The sequence below is a fragment of the Pan troglodytes genome, chromosome 13 (assembly GCF_028858775.2).
Source record: "Pan troglodytes isolate AG18354 chromosome 13, NHGRI_mPanTro3-v2.0_pri, whole genome shotgun sequence".
NCBI lineage: Eukaryota > Metazoa > Chordata > Mammalia > Primates > Hominidae > Pan > Pan troglodytes.
The window spans coordinates 22,123,721-22,142,306 of NC_072411.2; the positions used below are offsets into that span (position 1 = coordinate 22,123,721).

At 38.8% G+C, this 18,586-nt stretch overlaps 1 protein-coding gene across 50 annotated transcripts in view; it reads right to left on the reverse strand.

The window, feature by feature from the left end:
• Window positions 1–18,586, reverse strand: part of CLASP1 (cytoplasmic linker associated protein 1) — a 308,996-nt gene that overhangs the window by 108,161 nt on the left and 182,249 nt on the right. For all 50 annotated transcript variants that reach the window (XM_063790384.1, XM_063790383.1, XM_054678949.2 and 47 more), the window contains 10 exons: window positions 16,698–16,771; window positions 15,269–15,361; window positions 14,148–14,293; window positions 13,006–13,141; window positions 11,869–11,939; window positions 5,980–6,039; window positions 5,103–5,180; window positions 3,138–3,305; window positions 2,461–2,510; window positions 1,522–1,692 (listed from right to left, as the gene is read on the reverse strand). In XM_063790384.1, the coding sequence (XP_063646454.1) occupies window positions 1,522–1,692; window positions 2,461–2,510; window positions 3,138–3,305; window positions 5,103–5,180; window positions 5,980–6,039; window positions 11,869–11,939; window positions 13,006–13,141; window positions 14,148–14,293; window positions 15,269–15,361; window positions 16,698–16,771 (1,047 nt within the window). The remainder of the gene's footprint in view (window positions 1–1,521; window positions 1,693–2,460; window positions 2,511–3,137; window positions 3,306–5,102; window positions 5,181–5,979; window positions 6,040–11,868; window positions 11,940–13,005; window positions 13,142–14,147; window positions 14,294–15,268; window positions 15,362–16,697; window positions 16,772–18,586) is intronic.

Below are 18,586 nucleotides of genomic sequence, written 5' to 3' on the forward strand. Positions count from 1 at the left end.
CCAGCCATATTCAAACACTCCATAATACAGACAGAGAAACAAAAATACTGAGGCTGATTTTTACTCACTTTTTCCAACAATGAAACAAATACTAATTACAAATACTAAAGGTGGATCTAATATACTAAAGCATAGGTAAGTACTGAAAAACTAAACTAAAATTAACAGAACTAATTCAGCATAGGAGGAAGAGTTGTTACTTCTCCTTTGCTCAATGGTTACATATGGACAACACTCCTACATAATGTTGCAATAGTTAAAAACGATTTTAAAAAGAGAGTTCTTAATGAATTTCTTCTCAATTGTTATGGGTGTATGAGGTATTTCCATAAAAACAAGACTGACTGAGCAAATGTTCCAGAACACATATCTTTCAAATTAATAATGTTCCTATCACAATCACACTTTCTTCCACCTTACAGGACAATAGTTTGTAAAGAACCTTTATATAATTTCATTTTGCCTCATATATGAGTTAGGTGGCTATTATTACAAGTAATTTGCAGGTATGGAAAATAGACTTACAGATTCCACGGCCTACTCCAGGTCACAGAGCGAATAAATGGCAGACCCTAAAATCTTCTCTGGGTGCTATTTGTTCACTGTGCTCCCAATGTTCAAAACATTTTCAGAACATTAGTTTTAGAACTGACTCTGGAATTTGTCTGAAAGTTACATGAGTAACTCCACCTCAATATTTCAGGAAGTTTAAATTTTATTCATTTCCTTAAAATCTAAAGTAGAACCAATCCAGCTAAGTCCCTAGATTTTGGCTTTGAATGAATTGGCTCTTACAAAAACAAAACGAAATAAACAATTAGCCTGACACATAGTACGTGTTAAGCATCTGCTGAAAAATATGAATAGTCGATCTATCACTATGTCAGATGCTAAAAGTTTTGGAAGTAGTTTTTAAAAAACTTTTTTGGGCAATCATCAGAGTAAGGGCATGCTCCTCCCAAGGTGATACATGGAAGGACAACACTCTTTTGCACAGACATGGTTATGCTGATTCATGAGCTCATCACATTCCTTCAGATTCCTCCTGCCATTCCCCACAACCCAACCCGATTATACCTGCCAGCTCTGGTTATATTCTCAAATTGAGAAACACCTAATGACACTGACTACCTTTGGTGAATCCCTCACTGAACCTGCTGGCTCTGCTCCCACCAGTGTCAGAGGGGGAAAAAACTTAGCTTTGACAATATGGGAGGTGGCTGGGCTTGCCATGGAGGAAGAGGAAGAGTTGAGGAAAGGACCTGCTCAGTGCCACACACCCTCCGAGCATGAGTGTACTGTGTACTTACTCAGCACTAAAACGGATGATGCATCGAAGAAAGGGACACTCAACAAGGGTGGCTGGCTGTCAGCAGCAAGTGCACGAAGCTACTTAGATTTAAATAGTAGCCCCACAACAGTGAGACTTGCCTCAATCATGGGTTTGTATTTTGCTAAGAGGTTAAGAGTCATCTTTTGCAGAGCAGTGCAGGAGGGAAAGGGTGACAGGGGTGTGGTTACCTAAGGATGCGTATGACCCTGGAGGCAAAGCTGCTGCAGAGCTGAAAGGCGTCGTGCCCGAAGATGAGGAGACTTTGGATTTGGCACTGGCTGCTGCGTTCACATCAATATCACTTCGAGATCGCTGGAGGGACCCAGTCGTTGACACAGATTTGGTACTAACTGTAGAAGCTTTAGTGATAAAGGAGGAAATATGAATAAGGACTACATAGAATTTTGAAAATACATTGCTAAAATCTGATGTTGTTTTGCTTTCCTGAAAACAAATACCAAGTTTTAACAAATGCTGGAGCATAAAAAACTGACAAACAGTTTCTCCTGGTCCCTGAAGAGAGTTCAGGCAATGCCGAAGGAAACTACAAGTGATCTCAATTGTAATGTATCAATTACATTTGTTTTCTTGTTATCGAAGACTATAAACCCCAAAGAAATGGACCATGTTTCTGCTTACTACGAAGAAGTGAAATAAGGAAAAAATGCTCACATCTAGGGCGTCTCCTCATGAAATGACATAACTGTGCCACGCCCTCTTACCTAGAGCCCTCCTCTTTCTGGAACATGCCACTCTCCCACCACTAACCACCATCACACTGCTGCAGCTGCTGCTCAAAACGCCACCAAGATGTCTTCACTGTCTCATCAAAGGATCAGAGACAGGAGGTACAGTTTGTGGCAATGTCAACATGCAGGGGAGGTGGGGAGAAAAGGTCACAGAGCTTCATTCCTAAGTCACCCCGTCAATGTTGTCCTCAGCAGCGAGTGGCCCTGACAAAGCGGAGCTCTGCTGGAGAGTCAGGGCAGGGCAGAGCAGGCTACATTCAAGCCTAAGAAGGAAGTGAGGGCAGGCCGTTGGCCTCCTGTGCCTGGGCAGCCTCTTGCAGCTGCACGTACAGCCCACCAGAGCGGAGAACAGGCCTTCTCCACGGCTGTCAGTCTCACCTCTAGATGTGGTACTTCCAGTAGGACTTCTTTTGGCAGACAGCGGACGACTAAAAGTAAAGATGTATATTATTTGTTACATGTACTGTACCTGAATTAATACAAATACAAACTACAACAGGAAATTATTACAATGAAGAATTATTTCAGAGTTTTCAGAATTTTTTGGGCAATGTGAACCACAATGTTATAAACTCCCTGATTCCCAACGAAGCTTTAGCAATCTATTTTGGATTGCCTTTCAAATACAGAGAGTGAAATAGTAACTACAGACAGAAATTAGAAACACAGAGCAGAGATGATAATATATTAAGTCACAGAGTTTGAATGGCCTCCATTTCCAAACTTGTCTCCAGGTTCACACTTACATCCTCTGAGAAGACTCTGAAGCACTGGTGTGTATAGTTCACACTACTCCATAATTCACTTATGTTATTCTAAAACTGTATTCTAGGACTGCCGTACACATGTAACTGAAAAACAGTATGGTAGAGACCAAAGCAACCTATTTCTTACCACTCCATGGTGGTATCTTACTTTGCACCAGGATCTACCTGAAGTAAGGGGGCGTTTTAACAAGCACACATGTAAAAACATAGCTAGAATTTGTGTTTTCACGTGACAAACTTTTAAATACAAATTCTCACATGAATGATAAGCAAAGATGAATCTCTTACTTTAGACTCTCTTGAGAGCTGGAAGACGAGCGGTCTGACTGAGGCAGAGACACTATGCTGTCTGAGTTCTTCAGGTGGGACTGCAGGGCTTTCTGGTAGGAGGACTCCAAGGTGTGGTACAAGTGCTCTGCTTCTCTGCTGAAGTGACTGTGGAAACCCCAGTAACATCTAGAGGAAACACACAAAATCCTGGTCTAATTCAAGGATCCAAACAGGTCTTTTGCTGAACTCTGGAGTACACCACAGAAGATTTTCAAGGACTGGAAGCCTCAGTTTAGCCGCTAATAGTAGCAGGAGGAGAGGGTAAAAAAAGGAGACCTGGTACGAATCCTGGCCTCACAATTTTACTGTCTTTTAGACTATGGGCAAGTCATTCACCCTCTCTCAACCTCAGCCTCATTTATAACATGGGAATTAAAAAGCCTAACTTGCAAAACTGGGGAATCTTAGGGAAGGTGGAGCTAAACATCTAAGACTATACCTAGAACACAGGATAGGCTCATTAAAATGGCAGCTATTATACATGCAATTTTACATCTCTTGACACAAAGTATTTAAAATTGCCTTAGGTAACATGTGCAAAAGAAAATTTTTAAAATGTTCAGAGCTACTTGAAATCGGTATCACATTATAATTAAAGACCAAGAAAAAATGGGCCGGGGGTGGGGAGGGTCCAATACAAGGATAAAAACAGCATAAACAGATCATTAACAAATCCATTCCTAATAGTTTTTAGCAACGATTAATTATATCACTTATTTTGGTAGAAACTAGCAAAGAAAAAATTGGCACAAACACTTCATAGTTATAATAAGCTCAGAAACAAGTGAAATATAATTTAACTGTGAAGGCAGTCAAAGAGCAATAAGTACTAGATCAGGATGTATGAATGCAGCTAAGTAAAACCGTAATGTTGCAGGCTAGTACAATTAGATTTTAGCACATATCAATTAGGAGAGTTGGTCAACTATGAGAGTAAATTCAAAAAAAAAAATCACAGATGCAACACTGGCAGTAGTTATCAATGCACTGCCCAAGAGAGAATGTCTTAATATCAAACTTCTGGTATTTACAGTCACACTGGCAAAAATTATTTCCAAGGCTGGACACAGTGGCTCACACCTGTAATTCCAGCACTTTGGGAGGCCGAGGCGGGTGGATCACGAGGTCAGGAGATCGAGACTATCCTGGCTAACACGGTGAAACCATGTGTCTACTAAAAATACAAAACATTAGCCAGGCATGAGGGCAGGCGCCTGTAGTCCCAGCTACTTGGGAGGCTGAGGTAGGAGAATGACGAGAACCTGGGAGGTGGAGCTTGCAGTGAGCCGAGATTGCACCACTGCACTCCAGCCTGGGCAACAAAATGAGACTCTATCTCAAAAAAAAAAAAAAAAAATTTCCAAGGAGGTAACGAATACAGAGGCCATGGCCACATAATTGGAGGAAACTCAGTCCTAATGGCAAAAGTACCTCACTTGTTGAGACAGAAACAACAAGTTATCACTGTGATAATCCCAGGCATTAGTCGATCCAACTCCCCTTAATATGATTCACACCAAGGAACCACAGATGCTTGCAAAGAAGTGACTGCAGGGAGAGAATTCCCTGTGACCAAGATTTTTCATGGTAAATCATTAAAGCAGCTTTGGATTACAATATGGCTTAATGAGTAAAAGAATACATTGAGCATGTATACAACTGCCTTCCAGAGCTATGTGATGATTTGTGACGAATGTAAAAAACGAGCATTCTTTTGTCTCCCTCAGTCCTGTTTATTTACAAGGTTGAGTGATGTTATTAAAAAAAGAGAGAAATATTCCAAAATGGCCTTTGGGGGTCATGTTTAAAAGTCATGGTTAACAAATATGTTCAAGTAACTTAAGTTTTTAATAAGGCAATCCTATAATTCATGTGAAATATAGAAGAAGTTAATTTAAAAAGTGGTGTACAATAAAAACTTACTTTCTGGCTTCTATTCTTGCTTCGGAATCAGCATCATGTATTCCCTTCTTTATTGTTTCAGCTAATACCGATATGTGTCTAGATATTTAGAAAAGAAAGCAGTAACAATCATAAATGTATGGTTTGATGCAAGTGAAACCAGGTGGGAGAAACAACTTCCAAATGGCAACATGGAGCTGGGAGCCTCTGTGCCAAGGCTGGTAAGTTCCCACGTGGCTGGGCAAAGCACGGCACTCCTACCTACAGCCCTTTAATTCCCAACCCTGCCCCAACACCCTAGCGCCACTCCAACCCACCCACGCCTAAGGACTTTGATAACCCTATTCTCTTGTGGGACTTTTTTTAAAAAACACAAGCTGATTTTTTTTAAATGTGCACTTATAGCTCAATCTTTTACAAACCCAAACAACAAAAGCTTGTGTTTTTCACATCAGAACTAGTTTCTATGGAAACTGTGAGATAATCACCTTAACATTAAATAGGCTGTCTACACCAAATACAGAGGGAGAAAAAGAAAACTTTCAAATGAGTGAAATTCCTTGAAGGATCTAACACTTGTCTACTAACAGCAACTTTAAACAGTTACCTCATGGGAACTGACAGGAATGTCAAGCAGCAGGGCCAGAGTCAGTAACAGTTTACATTGGCTCTGCAGCTGTCAGAATGCACATGGACATAGTAGTATTTCAACCAATGAAATTCACTAAAAGCGTCTGTGAATATTATGTGGCCAACATCAGTAAAACAACAGACGTAGTCATGAAAACAAACGCATATATTCCTCCATTCTTACAGAAAGCCAGCTGGACCACTCACCAAAGCATTCACTCTAAAGACTCAATTCAGAGGGAAAAATGGTTTCAAATCAGATGCTCACCGTTCTAGTGAATGTGTCTGCCATTCTTGTAAAAGCAAATCTAAAAATTCAAAACAGCGCCTAAAAAGTATTAAGAAATACACAACTTATTAATACATATTTTAGTGAAAATGAAAACTTAAGTGACCCAATACTATTTTTTATAATTAGTACATTTCTTCTGATTTTTATGATTAGAAAAACAGAACATAAAGAATGAATCAGAACTGACTAAAAACCAAAGCAAATGAAAGTAATTAAGCACCTATTAGTGCCACAGGGACACAGGGACAGGATCCAAGCATTTCTCTCCAATCAGAAGCTTGCACTTCATGGCAACATCACTGAAAGGACTTACCACTGTCATTCATTTTTATACTATCCTAAGTAATATGTTAATAGAGAATGTACACATGCACAGAAGATCAACAAACATGACACAATCAGGTCTTTGCATTAATTTCGGAGAATGCTTTGCACAAAAAAAGTTAAAAGTACCTTGAAAAACTAAGTGCTCTCCATATTTTCATGCTAAGGCCCTAAATAGTGCTTAAAATGGATTTTCTCCAACTACTTTGCTTTCCTCCAACCAACCAATAGAAGGATGTTTCAGCATCCTTCTATTTAAGCCTTTTCACTTTTATGATTTTTCTTGGTCTGATTTGTGCACAAAAACAATTTAGATTACATCACCACTTCGGGTTCTACCTCTACAAAATTTTCTTTTTCTGGCCGGGCACAGTGGCTCACTCCTGTAATCCCAGCACTTTAGGAGGCCAAGGCGGGCGGATCACTTGAGGTCAGGAGTTCAAGACCAGCCTGGCTAACATGGTGAAACCCCATCTCTACTAAAAATACAAAAATTAGCCAGGCATGGTGACGGGCACCTGTAATCCCAGCTACTCAGGAGGCTGAGGCAGAAGAATCACTTGAACCCGGGAGGCAGAGGTTGCAGTGAGCCGAGATCGTGCCACTGCACTCCAGCCTAGGCGACAGAGCGAGACTCTGTCAAACAAACAAACAAACAAATAAATAAACATTTCTTTTTCCTAAGTCTAGCATTTCTATTTTTGTATGAATAAATCCTAATAGTCCTAGGAACCCATTCAAGAACACACAAATCAGAAGTAAAATCTTTCTCTAAAGAAATGACCAGACTTTCTTTCCTACAACCTTCCCAATTCACAACTTATAATCCATACACAATCACTCAATAAATCAAGGCTGGGAGCAGCGGCTCACGCCTGTAATCCCAGCACTTTGGGAGGACAAAGCAGGAGGATCACCTGAAGCCAGGCATTTGAGACCAGCCTAGGCAACAAAGCAAGACACTGTCTCTACAAAAAATTTTTTTAAAAAAATTAGTTGGGCATGGTGGCATGCACTAATAAAGTCCTAGCTATTTAGGAAGCTGAGGTGGGTGGATTGCTTGGGCCCAGAAGTTTGAGACTGCAATGAACTATGATTGCACCACTGCACTCCAGTTTAGGGAACCAAGTCAGACCCTGTCTCAAAAATAAACAAATAAAAATAATTATTTACTGACCCTTTACCCCATGCTAGATGCTGGAGATCCAATGATAACCAAGACACAGCCCAGAGAACATAAGAGACAAACAGTTACACTGCCAGAATGCAAGGGGCTCCAGCAGCTCACAGGAGAGCCATGCAGCTTGGTCCTAGGGCCGGCAGTGGTGGGGCCAGAGTGGTAGAGCAAGCCTTTTCAAAGGAAAGACACCAACTACACACACACACATTCCTCACCATCACCCTCCCCATTCCTGCCCCAATCCCCAATCTAGACCATGTTTATTCTACTTTCACCCTTTTGCCTGTGGCATTTCCCAGTCTGGGTTTTTCTTGGCTCTTTACTGCACTTATTCCTACTCATCTTTCAAAATGTAGCTCATTTTTAACCCATCTATGAAGCTTCTTGGGAAAACATCAGCAAGCTTTAATCACTGCTGTATCTGAACTCCTAATTCCACTATATATACGTTAATGTCAGAGTGTGTGTAACCCATTTGTTACCAATTCTACGAAGCGAAGCTAAGTACAGGCTGAATATGTAGCTAAGAAGGTGCACTGCCTTGCTTACACTGCCCTCTTAAGCTCCCTCTCCATTTCTGAGGGCAGAGGGCAGAGGGACTGGGCAAGATGGTCTCTATTACTTCTCTCAGCATTAAGACATACAGTTCTGACTGATACCCACTGGCTAAATACAGAAATAACAATCTGAGTGTTTGGTTCAGAAATTGGTGAGGGTGGCGGCATTTCTATTGTCACAATAACTGTAGGGTGCTACTCATATTTAGTGCCAAAGGCCAGAACTGCTAAATGTTATGAAGCGAATTTTATCTCCCTGCCCACCCCCCCCCCCTCCAAAATTAATATGCTGAAGTCCTTACTCTCAATGTGATGGTTATTTAGAGATGGGACCTTTGGGAAGTGATAAGGTTTAGATTAGGCATGATAATGGGGCCCTCATTATGAGATTAGTGTCCCTATAAGAAGAGATAACAGGTAGCTTGTTCTTTCCTCCTTCCCACCCTGCTCTCCCTCTCTCCCATGTGAGGACACAGGAAAACACTGGTCTACAGGCCAGGACGAGAGTCCTCACCAGAATCTGACCTTGCTGGCACGCCGACTTTGAACTTCCAGCCTCTAGGCCAGGGTTATCCAATCTTTTGGCTCCTCTGGGCCACAGTGAAAGAAGAATAATCGTCTTGGGCCACAAATAAAATACACTAACACTAATGATAGCAGATGAGCTTAAAAAAAAATCTCATAATGTTTTAAGAAAGTTTACGAATTTGTATTGGGCATTCAAAGCTGTCCTGTGCTGCATGGTTGGACAAGCTTGCTCTAGACTGTGAGAAATAAATCTGTTGTTCATGCCATCCAGTCTGTAGTATTTTGTAATGGCAGCCCAAGATGATGAATCCCCTGAACATCTTACAATGTTCCACAACAAAGATCCGTGTCATCTTATTGGAGAAATTTTGCCTTACGCAAGGAAAAACACATTCTGAATTTCTCTTGGAAACCTAACAATAGCGAAATGAAAACAACAGCAGCAAAATGAAAATAACAACAGCCACAGCTGCAACAAATTAAGCTTTCACTAAATGTTTTACGTAATGATTGTGAATCCTCCAAACCTTTATACCTAACGAGTCAAACGAGTAAGTGGGAGAGGAATGTTTCAACTGATGCTGGTCAGGTTCTGAAGTTCATAATCATCCCTCTGGCATGCCAACTTTACATTCTCATCTCTAGGAGAAGCTAAAGCTGTTCCACTCTAACCCCAGGAGAAGCTGAACCCTAGGTCAAGGGTAGATTGCATTCCCCGGGGAACGCACTTGAGCCGCACAGTAAGGAATTACATTTTTTCAGTGGAAGGTATAAATTTCTTTTTTCGTGACTTTAGATAGCTGGATTATTCTTCTTTTCTCTTTTTGTCTTTCATGTAGTTATTAATGAGATGGATATAAAACCAACTACTAGGTATATATCCCAAAAAAATGAAGTCAATATGTTGAAGAGATATCTGAACTCTCATGATTATTGCAAGACTATTCACAATAGCCAAGATAGGGAATCAACCTAAGTATCCATCAACAGATAAGGAGATAAAGATAATGTAGCATATATACACAACAGAATCTATTCAGCCTTAACAACAACAAAATAAATCTTGTCATTTAAGACAACACAGATAAACCTGGAAAATATTATCTTAAATGAAATAAGCCAGGCATACAAAGACAAATACTGCATGATCTCACTTAAGTGTGGAATCCAAAAAAGTCGACTCAGGCTTAGTGCAGTGGCTCACACCTGCAATCCCAGCACTTTGGAGGTTGAGGCCAGCCTGGGCAACATGATAAGACCTTATCTCTACAAAAAATTTAAAACTTAGCTGGGGGCGTGGTGGCAGACGCCTATGGTCTCAGCTACTTGGGAGACTGAGGCGGGAGGATCACTTGAGCCCAGGAGTTAGAGATTGCAGGGAGCCATGATTGTGCCACTGCACTCTAGCCTGGGTGACAGAGTGAGGTACCACCTCTAAAGCAAACAAAATTGGACTCATAGAAGCAGAAAGTAGAATGGTGGTTCCCAGAAGCTGGGGGTTGGGAGACTGGGGAGATGTAAAGCATGCAAAATGTCAGGTAGATAGGAGTAAGTTCAAGAGATCGATTGCACATCATAGTGATGTGACTACAGTTAGTAACAACATATTATACACTTTAAAATTGCTGAGAGTAGATTTCAAGTGTTTTCACCACAAAAAAATAAGTATGTGAGGTGATACACATGTTAAAGAGCTTGATTTAACCATTACAAAATGTATACACATTATCAACACAGCATGTTGTACACCATAAGTCTTCACAATTTTTACTTGCCAATTAAAAAAACAAAGATTGGGCATGGTGGCTCACATCTATAATCCCAGCACTTTGGCAGATCAAGGTGGGAAGACTGCTTGAGCCCAGGAGTCTGAGATCATCCTTGGGCAACATAATGAGACCCCCGTCTCTAAAAAAAAAAAAAGTAAAAAAAAAAAAAAGATTAGTGGGCCATGGTGGTGTGTGCCTATAGTCCCAGCTACTTGGAAGCCCAGGAGCTTGAGGTTACAGTGTGCTGCACTCCAGCCTGGGTGAAAGAAAGAAAAGAAAGGAAAGCAATAAAGGAAGAAAGGCAAGAAAGGAAGGAAGGAAAGGAAAAAGGAAAGAAAAGGAAAAAAAGGAAGAAAAAGAAAAGGGGAAGGGAAGGGAACAGAAGGGAAAGGAAGAAAAGGAAAGGAAAGAAAATTTTTTAAAAGGCGGTCTCTGGCCAATTTGTTAAAAATAATAAAATAAATTTTAAAACGACAAATATAGAGCTGCTTCATGCTTAAGAGGGTCTTGTACCCACAGAAACCCAGCAGGATCAACAAGACACCCCAGGAAAAAAGGTAAACGGCTGGCAAAGGTCATCTGGGCTCTAAATCTTCGAGTGAAGGACTCTTTCACAGGGCTAGGATCAAGACACACAGCTAAGGGAATGGGGCCAAGAGGTTGCCCAAGCCTGCCAGTAATTATCCTATAAGACTCCCAATACAGTCTACTGGAACAGCTTTAGTGGTATTCATGAATTCCCTGCAAACCTACACAAAACTATTCTGTACATTTACGACTTGCTGGAAAGAGGGTTCATAGATTTTAAAAGACTCTTAAAACACTCAAGAATCACAGGTCTGAGCTGAAAGAACACAGTCTTTATTCCTCACACGTAGTTTAGGGCAGCTCGCCAGGACATATAAGATAGGGACTTGGGAACAAACCCCTAGCTAGTTACCCAGGTTGTATTTGCCTGTGTCTTCTGGGTATATCTCCCACAACTGCACAGAACTAAGTGACGGTGAAGATTCAGAATCCCAGAAATCGCTAACAGAAGATGCAAACACATACCTTTCCCCTCACCTATGTTAATACAAAACTATTGCCATTGATGTTTACGGTATTTTTTTCTTGCATGCAGTTACTGCCTTTACTCAGGGAACAGGGCAGACCGATGACAAAGGTAGGAGGATTACCACAGGAAACAAATGTACAGGGAGTCCTCTCCCCTTCTCCTTCTGCCACTAACACCCAAACTCACTTTCTCTCACACAGACATATACATACACACACACACACACACACACACACACACACACACACACACAGAAACATAATAGAGGTTGTCCACATTCATTTCCCAAAATATTTAGATCTTGATTCTTCAACTCAAAGTCATTTACTGCAGTGATTTTAAGTAATACTAAGCATGTTATACATGAAATTTTATCCATGGAAGGAGATTTGGAATTTGTTTTGGTTTTTAAACAATTCAAAAACAATGAGAAAATCCTTTAAAATTTACCTTCTAACTGCGACAGACTTAGAGGTACAGTTGCTTGTTATGACAGGTATTAACCTAGGGATGTGTGTGTGCTGTGAAGAACAACAAAAAACAGAGGTCAACACTTGCAAGTACAAAAACAAAACAAAATTAAGAGAATCACTTCCTTACTAACCTACTTATAGCACATATATATTCAGATTAGAATGTCAGTGAGTTTTAAAAGAAAAAAAGAATTCACAGGATATTGTCAAAAGCCATTAGAAAATTTACAGAGTTAAGAACAGGCAACATGATGACATGAAGATAAGCCTAAAACAATCATTAGTATGAGGTCTAAATTATCTCAGCTGTAGAGATCTGAGTGGGTTTAAAAGGAGTCATCAGACCAATATATTTTGATACTATTTCAATGGAAATGTCCAAGAATGACCTTGGGTTTCACAGTTAAAGCAGGCAGTGCAAGTAAGAACAGTAAGAACTTATAATACAAAGTAAATAACCAATAATCAAGAATATTCTGGATAGATTTTAGACAACATCATCAAGCCTCAAAGTTTCACGAGCTGCCTCTGGGCAAAAATGACTTGAAAGTGGTGGGGAGGTAATGTAGAAAACCATTTTAAACCTTTGTGAACTATTAGATTTTGTTAAAAACCTGTGTATAAATTACTTGGATAATTATTTAAATTTAAACAAACAAGTGCCTAGAAAACCTAACCAAAGAGAACATTTTGTTTCGTGCTTATGTGCAATTAATTAAACTTTTGGGTGAACAGTAAAACCACAAGCACCGATACCTAAAACGGAAGGACTGGGACTAAGGAGGTAAGACTAAGAGTAATATCCGAGTAACAAGAATACAATATAAACTCAGAAGCAGACACCGGATGTTCGAACATTTTAAACCAATAGTGAGTTAACAATCATACCTCATTAACTTTATAACACAACCATAATTCACATTATGGATTATAAAAAGCTCACATGCCACAATTAAGTAGGGGGAAAAGATGATATATATACAAAATTCCAATATAATTATGCTAATAAATTTAATGACTCAATATAATTATGTTAACAAAAATGCCTCTAATATTTATCAACCATCAGTATTTACCACTTGCTTATTTCATGCATGGCCTATAACATACTTACCCGAATAATTAACCTAACAGCTACAACACCAGATGTGGCCATAATTTTGGCACTGTTTGGAATTAAATTAAAGATAGTTGGCATAATGGCTTCAGCTCCATGGTCAAACTTATTCCCCAGAACTGATGACAGATGCCTAAAACAAGAAAAGGATACTGGACTGTAGTTATTTTTCTTAGAGACAGTGAAGCATATAAACCACTTAACATCTAGAGCCTTCATTTAAAGTTATCTAGAAAGGACAAGGGTCTGAGATTTCCGATGTGCACGTTAAGAACTTGGCAAATAGTTCTTAGCCCAAAAGTTTTGTTGTTGTTTTTTTTTAAAAAAAAAACATTTCCAACTAGTCTGTGGAGCTTTTTGTTTGTTTTCTAGAGGCAGGATCTCACTACCTTGCCCACGTTGAACTTGAACTCCTGGGCTCAATCAATCCTCCCACTTTGGCTTTCCAAGTAGCTGGGACTCCAGGCACATACCAGCCCACCTGCCCCAGCTAGTCTTAAAATAGCAAACAAACTGATTATATTTTAATAAAACACAAATATGAAAAAGCACCCTTGGCTCCTTTTTCTTTTTTCTTTTATCTTAACATAAAATATTCAGGCTTCAAAATCTGACTTCAGCCAAAACTTAAAACAGCTGCAATGCCTCCTCCTGCTGCTGCTGCTGCTTTGATATTCCGACATACATTCTAACACAAAGTTTTAATAGCTTTGATCACTAGTACACGTACAGCTAGAATAAAATTTTACTGCAGTAAATGCCTTTAACTTTATAACTACACTACTCTTCTAGGAACAAACACTCTGATAAACACGCTATTGCCTGCCAGCAAAAATCAATGAAAAATCAGAGAAACAGGATTTTATAGAATTTCACTTTTCCATATTAATAACTGCTTCAAAGTTTGAAATAAAGGCTTCAGAGCTATGTCACTGAATAAAATTTAAAATCTGTCACACTTCACATAATTGAGCAAAAAGTATTGTAAAACTACTGAAAGAAGTGTTAACTGGAATGGGTCTTGGAGACTAGTCAGAAGTTACATTAAAGAGACCCAGCTCACATGTTCAAGGAGACATCTCTGAAGCTCTGTGGTGACACTATTTTATGGTGAGAATATGGAGCATCGCAGTCCTTACCCCAACGTGATACAAGCCTCCCGCACTACCTGAGACCGCAGGTCCTTAGCAGAGAGTTTAAAGGCTCCATCCAAAAGACGCAAATGTTGAAAGAAGTTATCATACTCAGCAGCACCAGCCAAAAGTAAAGATCTAATCTTTTTTAGCTAATGGAATAGAGAAAATTCAGAAAAATAGAAAACAATTCTAACACAGAATATACACAACGAAAGAAGTCATCAAATACAAAAGAGATCATTGTTAAAGTTCAACTGATTAGAAAGCTTTCCCAAAAGAATTCAGCCAGTTAAATATTAGCTAATACAATAAACAAATCTACATATCACAAATAAGACTAAATAATTTTTAACTAGAGTATTTGTGACACATATACTATAATTTCTGCAAAAACAGTTTTACATTTGAAATATCTTAAAGTATTTATAGATCCTACAACACTAATGATAAATAATTAAAAACTTTTGGCTTGTGAAAATCCCCTCCTAAGCTTACCTCCCCGCGACACCCTACTTCAACTGCCATTTATTTAAGAATTAAAGGAAGAAGCATTCCTGTAGTATTTATTATCCTCCACTGAACCATTAAATGGCTGGTCTGAATTTGAAATACAATATAATGGCAATTGTACCACCTCTCTTCTTGCCAGCCAACCAGTAGAAAATAGCCTTCTCAGATAAGACACACCCTCACTTTAATGCTGAGCCCACTTTCCATTAATCTACTTTTAAAAATAAAGGAGACACAACTTTCTAGCAAGTGATAAGAAGAAAGAAAAGAATATTGGGGACATACACTAAAAATGCCACAAAAAAGCCACCTTAAAGGCAAACAATCACAGAATGAAATTTCTGCTAAGGTGAGAGTGGAGACTATTACCATACATTCCACAGTCAGGTCTTTGTTAAAAGACTAGGCGATTCATAAAGGTGTAAGGTGGTGTGTTTTCAAAATAAAAATAAAAGGAGACACTCTACTAAAAAGGTGAAGTATAAATATGATAATTTGAATTTAAAATATGTACTATTTAGAATTCATTAGAGCTGTCCCAATTTCACAATAAAGTATTTGAGATATTTAAATACATCTTATGAAAATGTAATCACATGAAGTCAACAGCTTACAGCATTTACTCTCTGCTCCCAATCATGCTTGTCATCAGATAATATTTCCCTAATTTTGTTTATGGATTCCTCAAGGTCTCGGCTGGAATAAATCTGTAAGCAAAATTAATTTACAATCAATATAAAAACATGCAGAATAAACAGATTATTTCTTAATTACATGAAGTCAAGAACATTAAGTATGGTAAAAGAAATTATTTTTTTAAGAAATACCTATGAGAAAATATCTGAACAGTTTTGTCTATAATGAGGATCTTTCTCACTACAAATGTGTACCCACAAGATTTGCTGCCATATGTGAATAACCCTGCCTCAAACATAGCTTTACTATAAACTTAACAGATGATTTCATGTACAAAGAGAAACAAGGCTAATGGAAACAGCCAGTGATGCCTAAGTCATTTCTCACTTAGTATTATCTATAACATGACACTATACCTATAAATTTAAACAGTTTCAAATCTACTTTCTCATTTATCCCCACATCTTACCTAGAAAACAGGTAAGGTACAGGGTATAATCAATCTTGATGTATGCTGGGAAGGTCAGGTCAAGTACTTAAGGATGAACCTGAACCCGAGATTGTTTTTTGTTTAAGACACTGGGAATCACTCTGTCGCCCAGGATGGAGTGCAGTGGCGCAATCTCAATTCACAACAAACTCCACCTCCCGGGTTCAAGGGAGCCTCACACCTCAATCTCCCGAATAGCTAGAACTATAGGCACAAGCCACCATGGATGATTTTTGTATCTTTTATAGAGATGAGGTTTCGCCATGTCGCCTAGGCCACTGAGATTCTTGTTACCTGCTTTATACACATATGGCAACCAAGGTGGCAAAGAGAGTTGTACATAACAGACAGTAAGTGCCACAGGAATCCAGAGCACAGACAGTCAGTGTAGGCTGAGGAAAAGTATTAGTCTCAATCAGCAACAGACGATACTAAGGCACAAAGCAGTCAAAAACTTGTGGCTGTATCCCAATTTTTATAAATAATCTTTGTTTCATCTGTTAGGTACTTAAAGTGAAGCATCAAAGAAGGTATAAACTAAGCTCTTATTAAACCATTCTCCGTAACTTTTCAGACACCAAAATCCTTCAAACTTATGAATTTTTTAAAAAAAATCCCTAAATAAATATACTTTTTTTATTCTCTAATTTAGCGTCATCTATTTCTTTCTCTTTTATGTGACCTGATCCATAAACTTAATAATAGAGCAACCAATGTCTTTCCCGTTCTTACTGAAAGATTATCTTGGGCCTTGACTTTTGCTCCAACATTTTCTGGTCTGCACCTCAGATCTCCTGTAGTGCTGACAGTTAAAATTACCTGACCTAGTAAAAACATTACATAGGCAGAATTGAAAAATAAAACTTGAAGAGTAAGTTGACCCTTGTTTGTAATCATACTCAAATATCCTCACTGACCTGTACTACAGGTACATCATCAAATGCTTTAATAAAATCCTCTTCATCAACAGCACCAGCTCCTTCTTTTGCAGCTGTAAAAAAGAATTTTAAAAATGTAAACAATATGAAACAACGTCTATAACACATACACTGAAGAAGTCTAAACATACACAATCAAAATTACATTTTGGAAGATTCAGAACATTTTTTAAAAAGGCTTCATATAACTTTGGAGTGTCATGAAATTGACAAACATTACTGACTTCATATCAAGATGAAATATAGTAATTCTACAATGCTATATACATTAGCTTAAGGTCACTTAGACTACCTGTTTAAGCAGGGAGGGTATGGGTTTTAAAGGATTTAGATATTGTATTAACATACAAGTCCTTTGAAAGATTCCTAATAAATGGATCAAGCAGAAAATTTAATTCATCAGGGAATAACTTAAATTGTTATTACTGGGAATCCAGCATAACAAATTTGTGAATATTCAAACAAGTCCTAAATAATTTCACAGTTTTATTTAACTTTATATTAGTTTGAAAACATTTCTATTTCCTTGAACTCATGATAACTGTCATTTTTTTCACTTAAGAATCAGTTACAAGTTTCTCCTACAAACTTACCCTAAGATGCTTTGTATAATTAAAAGTATTGGAGAAAGTATTTCTTTTTGCTAATATGAGCTCCCCTTTATGTATGAAAATCAAGTGATGCTTTATCAGATTTTTTTCACATTGTAAAAATTGGTATCTATAGTCCTCTTCATAACCCCCATTAATGATTTACATGGATTAGTCTGATTGCTTTTCTAAGACCTTCATACCACTCATGTATCTGGTGTTCAGGGTGCTGATAACTATCCAGACAGAAAGGGGCTTTAAAGACAATCCCAGGTAGCAGTAAATGTGTGTCATCACTCTTGCTGAAGATCACTCACACTGTGGAAAAGCTAACTACTATAAAGGATGACCATCACTCACTGTGATGTGGTGCTCTGTGTCTGTTTTAGCATAAAAACTGGATCCCATTGAGCAGATAGGCCCTGAATGCCTCCTTTGCATAAGGCCCTACACCATGTACCCACATATACCGAAGAGGACTCAAAGGCCAACAACAGTCCCTGAGCCTAAGCTATCTGATGAGGAGGAGCTAATCAGGAAATTCGTGACTATGGCATTAAACAACATGGAAAAAGGATAAGTGCAGGGCTGAAGGGGAAAACTGGGCTGATATGTGCATAATCTACACAGCAGGGACTTCTGGAAGGGGTATGGATGCGAGATGGGAAGGAAAGCACCAGTCTAGTAATTTTCTTTTTTATTTTATTTTATTTTATTATTATTATACTTTTAAGTTTTAGGGTACATGTGCACAATGTGCCGGTTAGTTACATATGCATACATGTGCCATGCTGGTGCGCTGCACCCATTAACTCATCATTTAGCATTAGGTATATCCTCCTAATGCTATCCCTCCCCACTCCCCTCACCCCACCACAGTCCCCAGAGTGTGATCTTCCCCTTCCTGTGTCCATGTGTTCTCATTGTTCAATTCCCACCTATGAGTGAGAATATGCGGTGTTTGGTTTTTTGTTCTTGCGATAGTTTACCGAGAATGATGATTTCCAATTTCATCCACGTCCCTACAAAGGACATGAACTCATCCTTTTTTATGGCTGCATAGTATTCCATGGTGTATATGTGCCACATTTTCTTAATCCAGTCTATCATTGTTGGACATTTGGGTTGGTTCCAAGTCTTTGCTATTGTGAATAGTGCCGCAATAAACATACGTGTGCATGTGTCTTTATAGCAGCATGATTTATAGTCCTTTGGGTATATACCCAGTAATGGGATGGCTGGGTCAAATGGTATTTCTAGTTCTAGATCCTTGAGGAA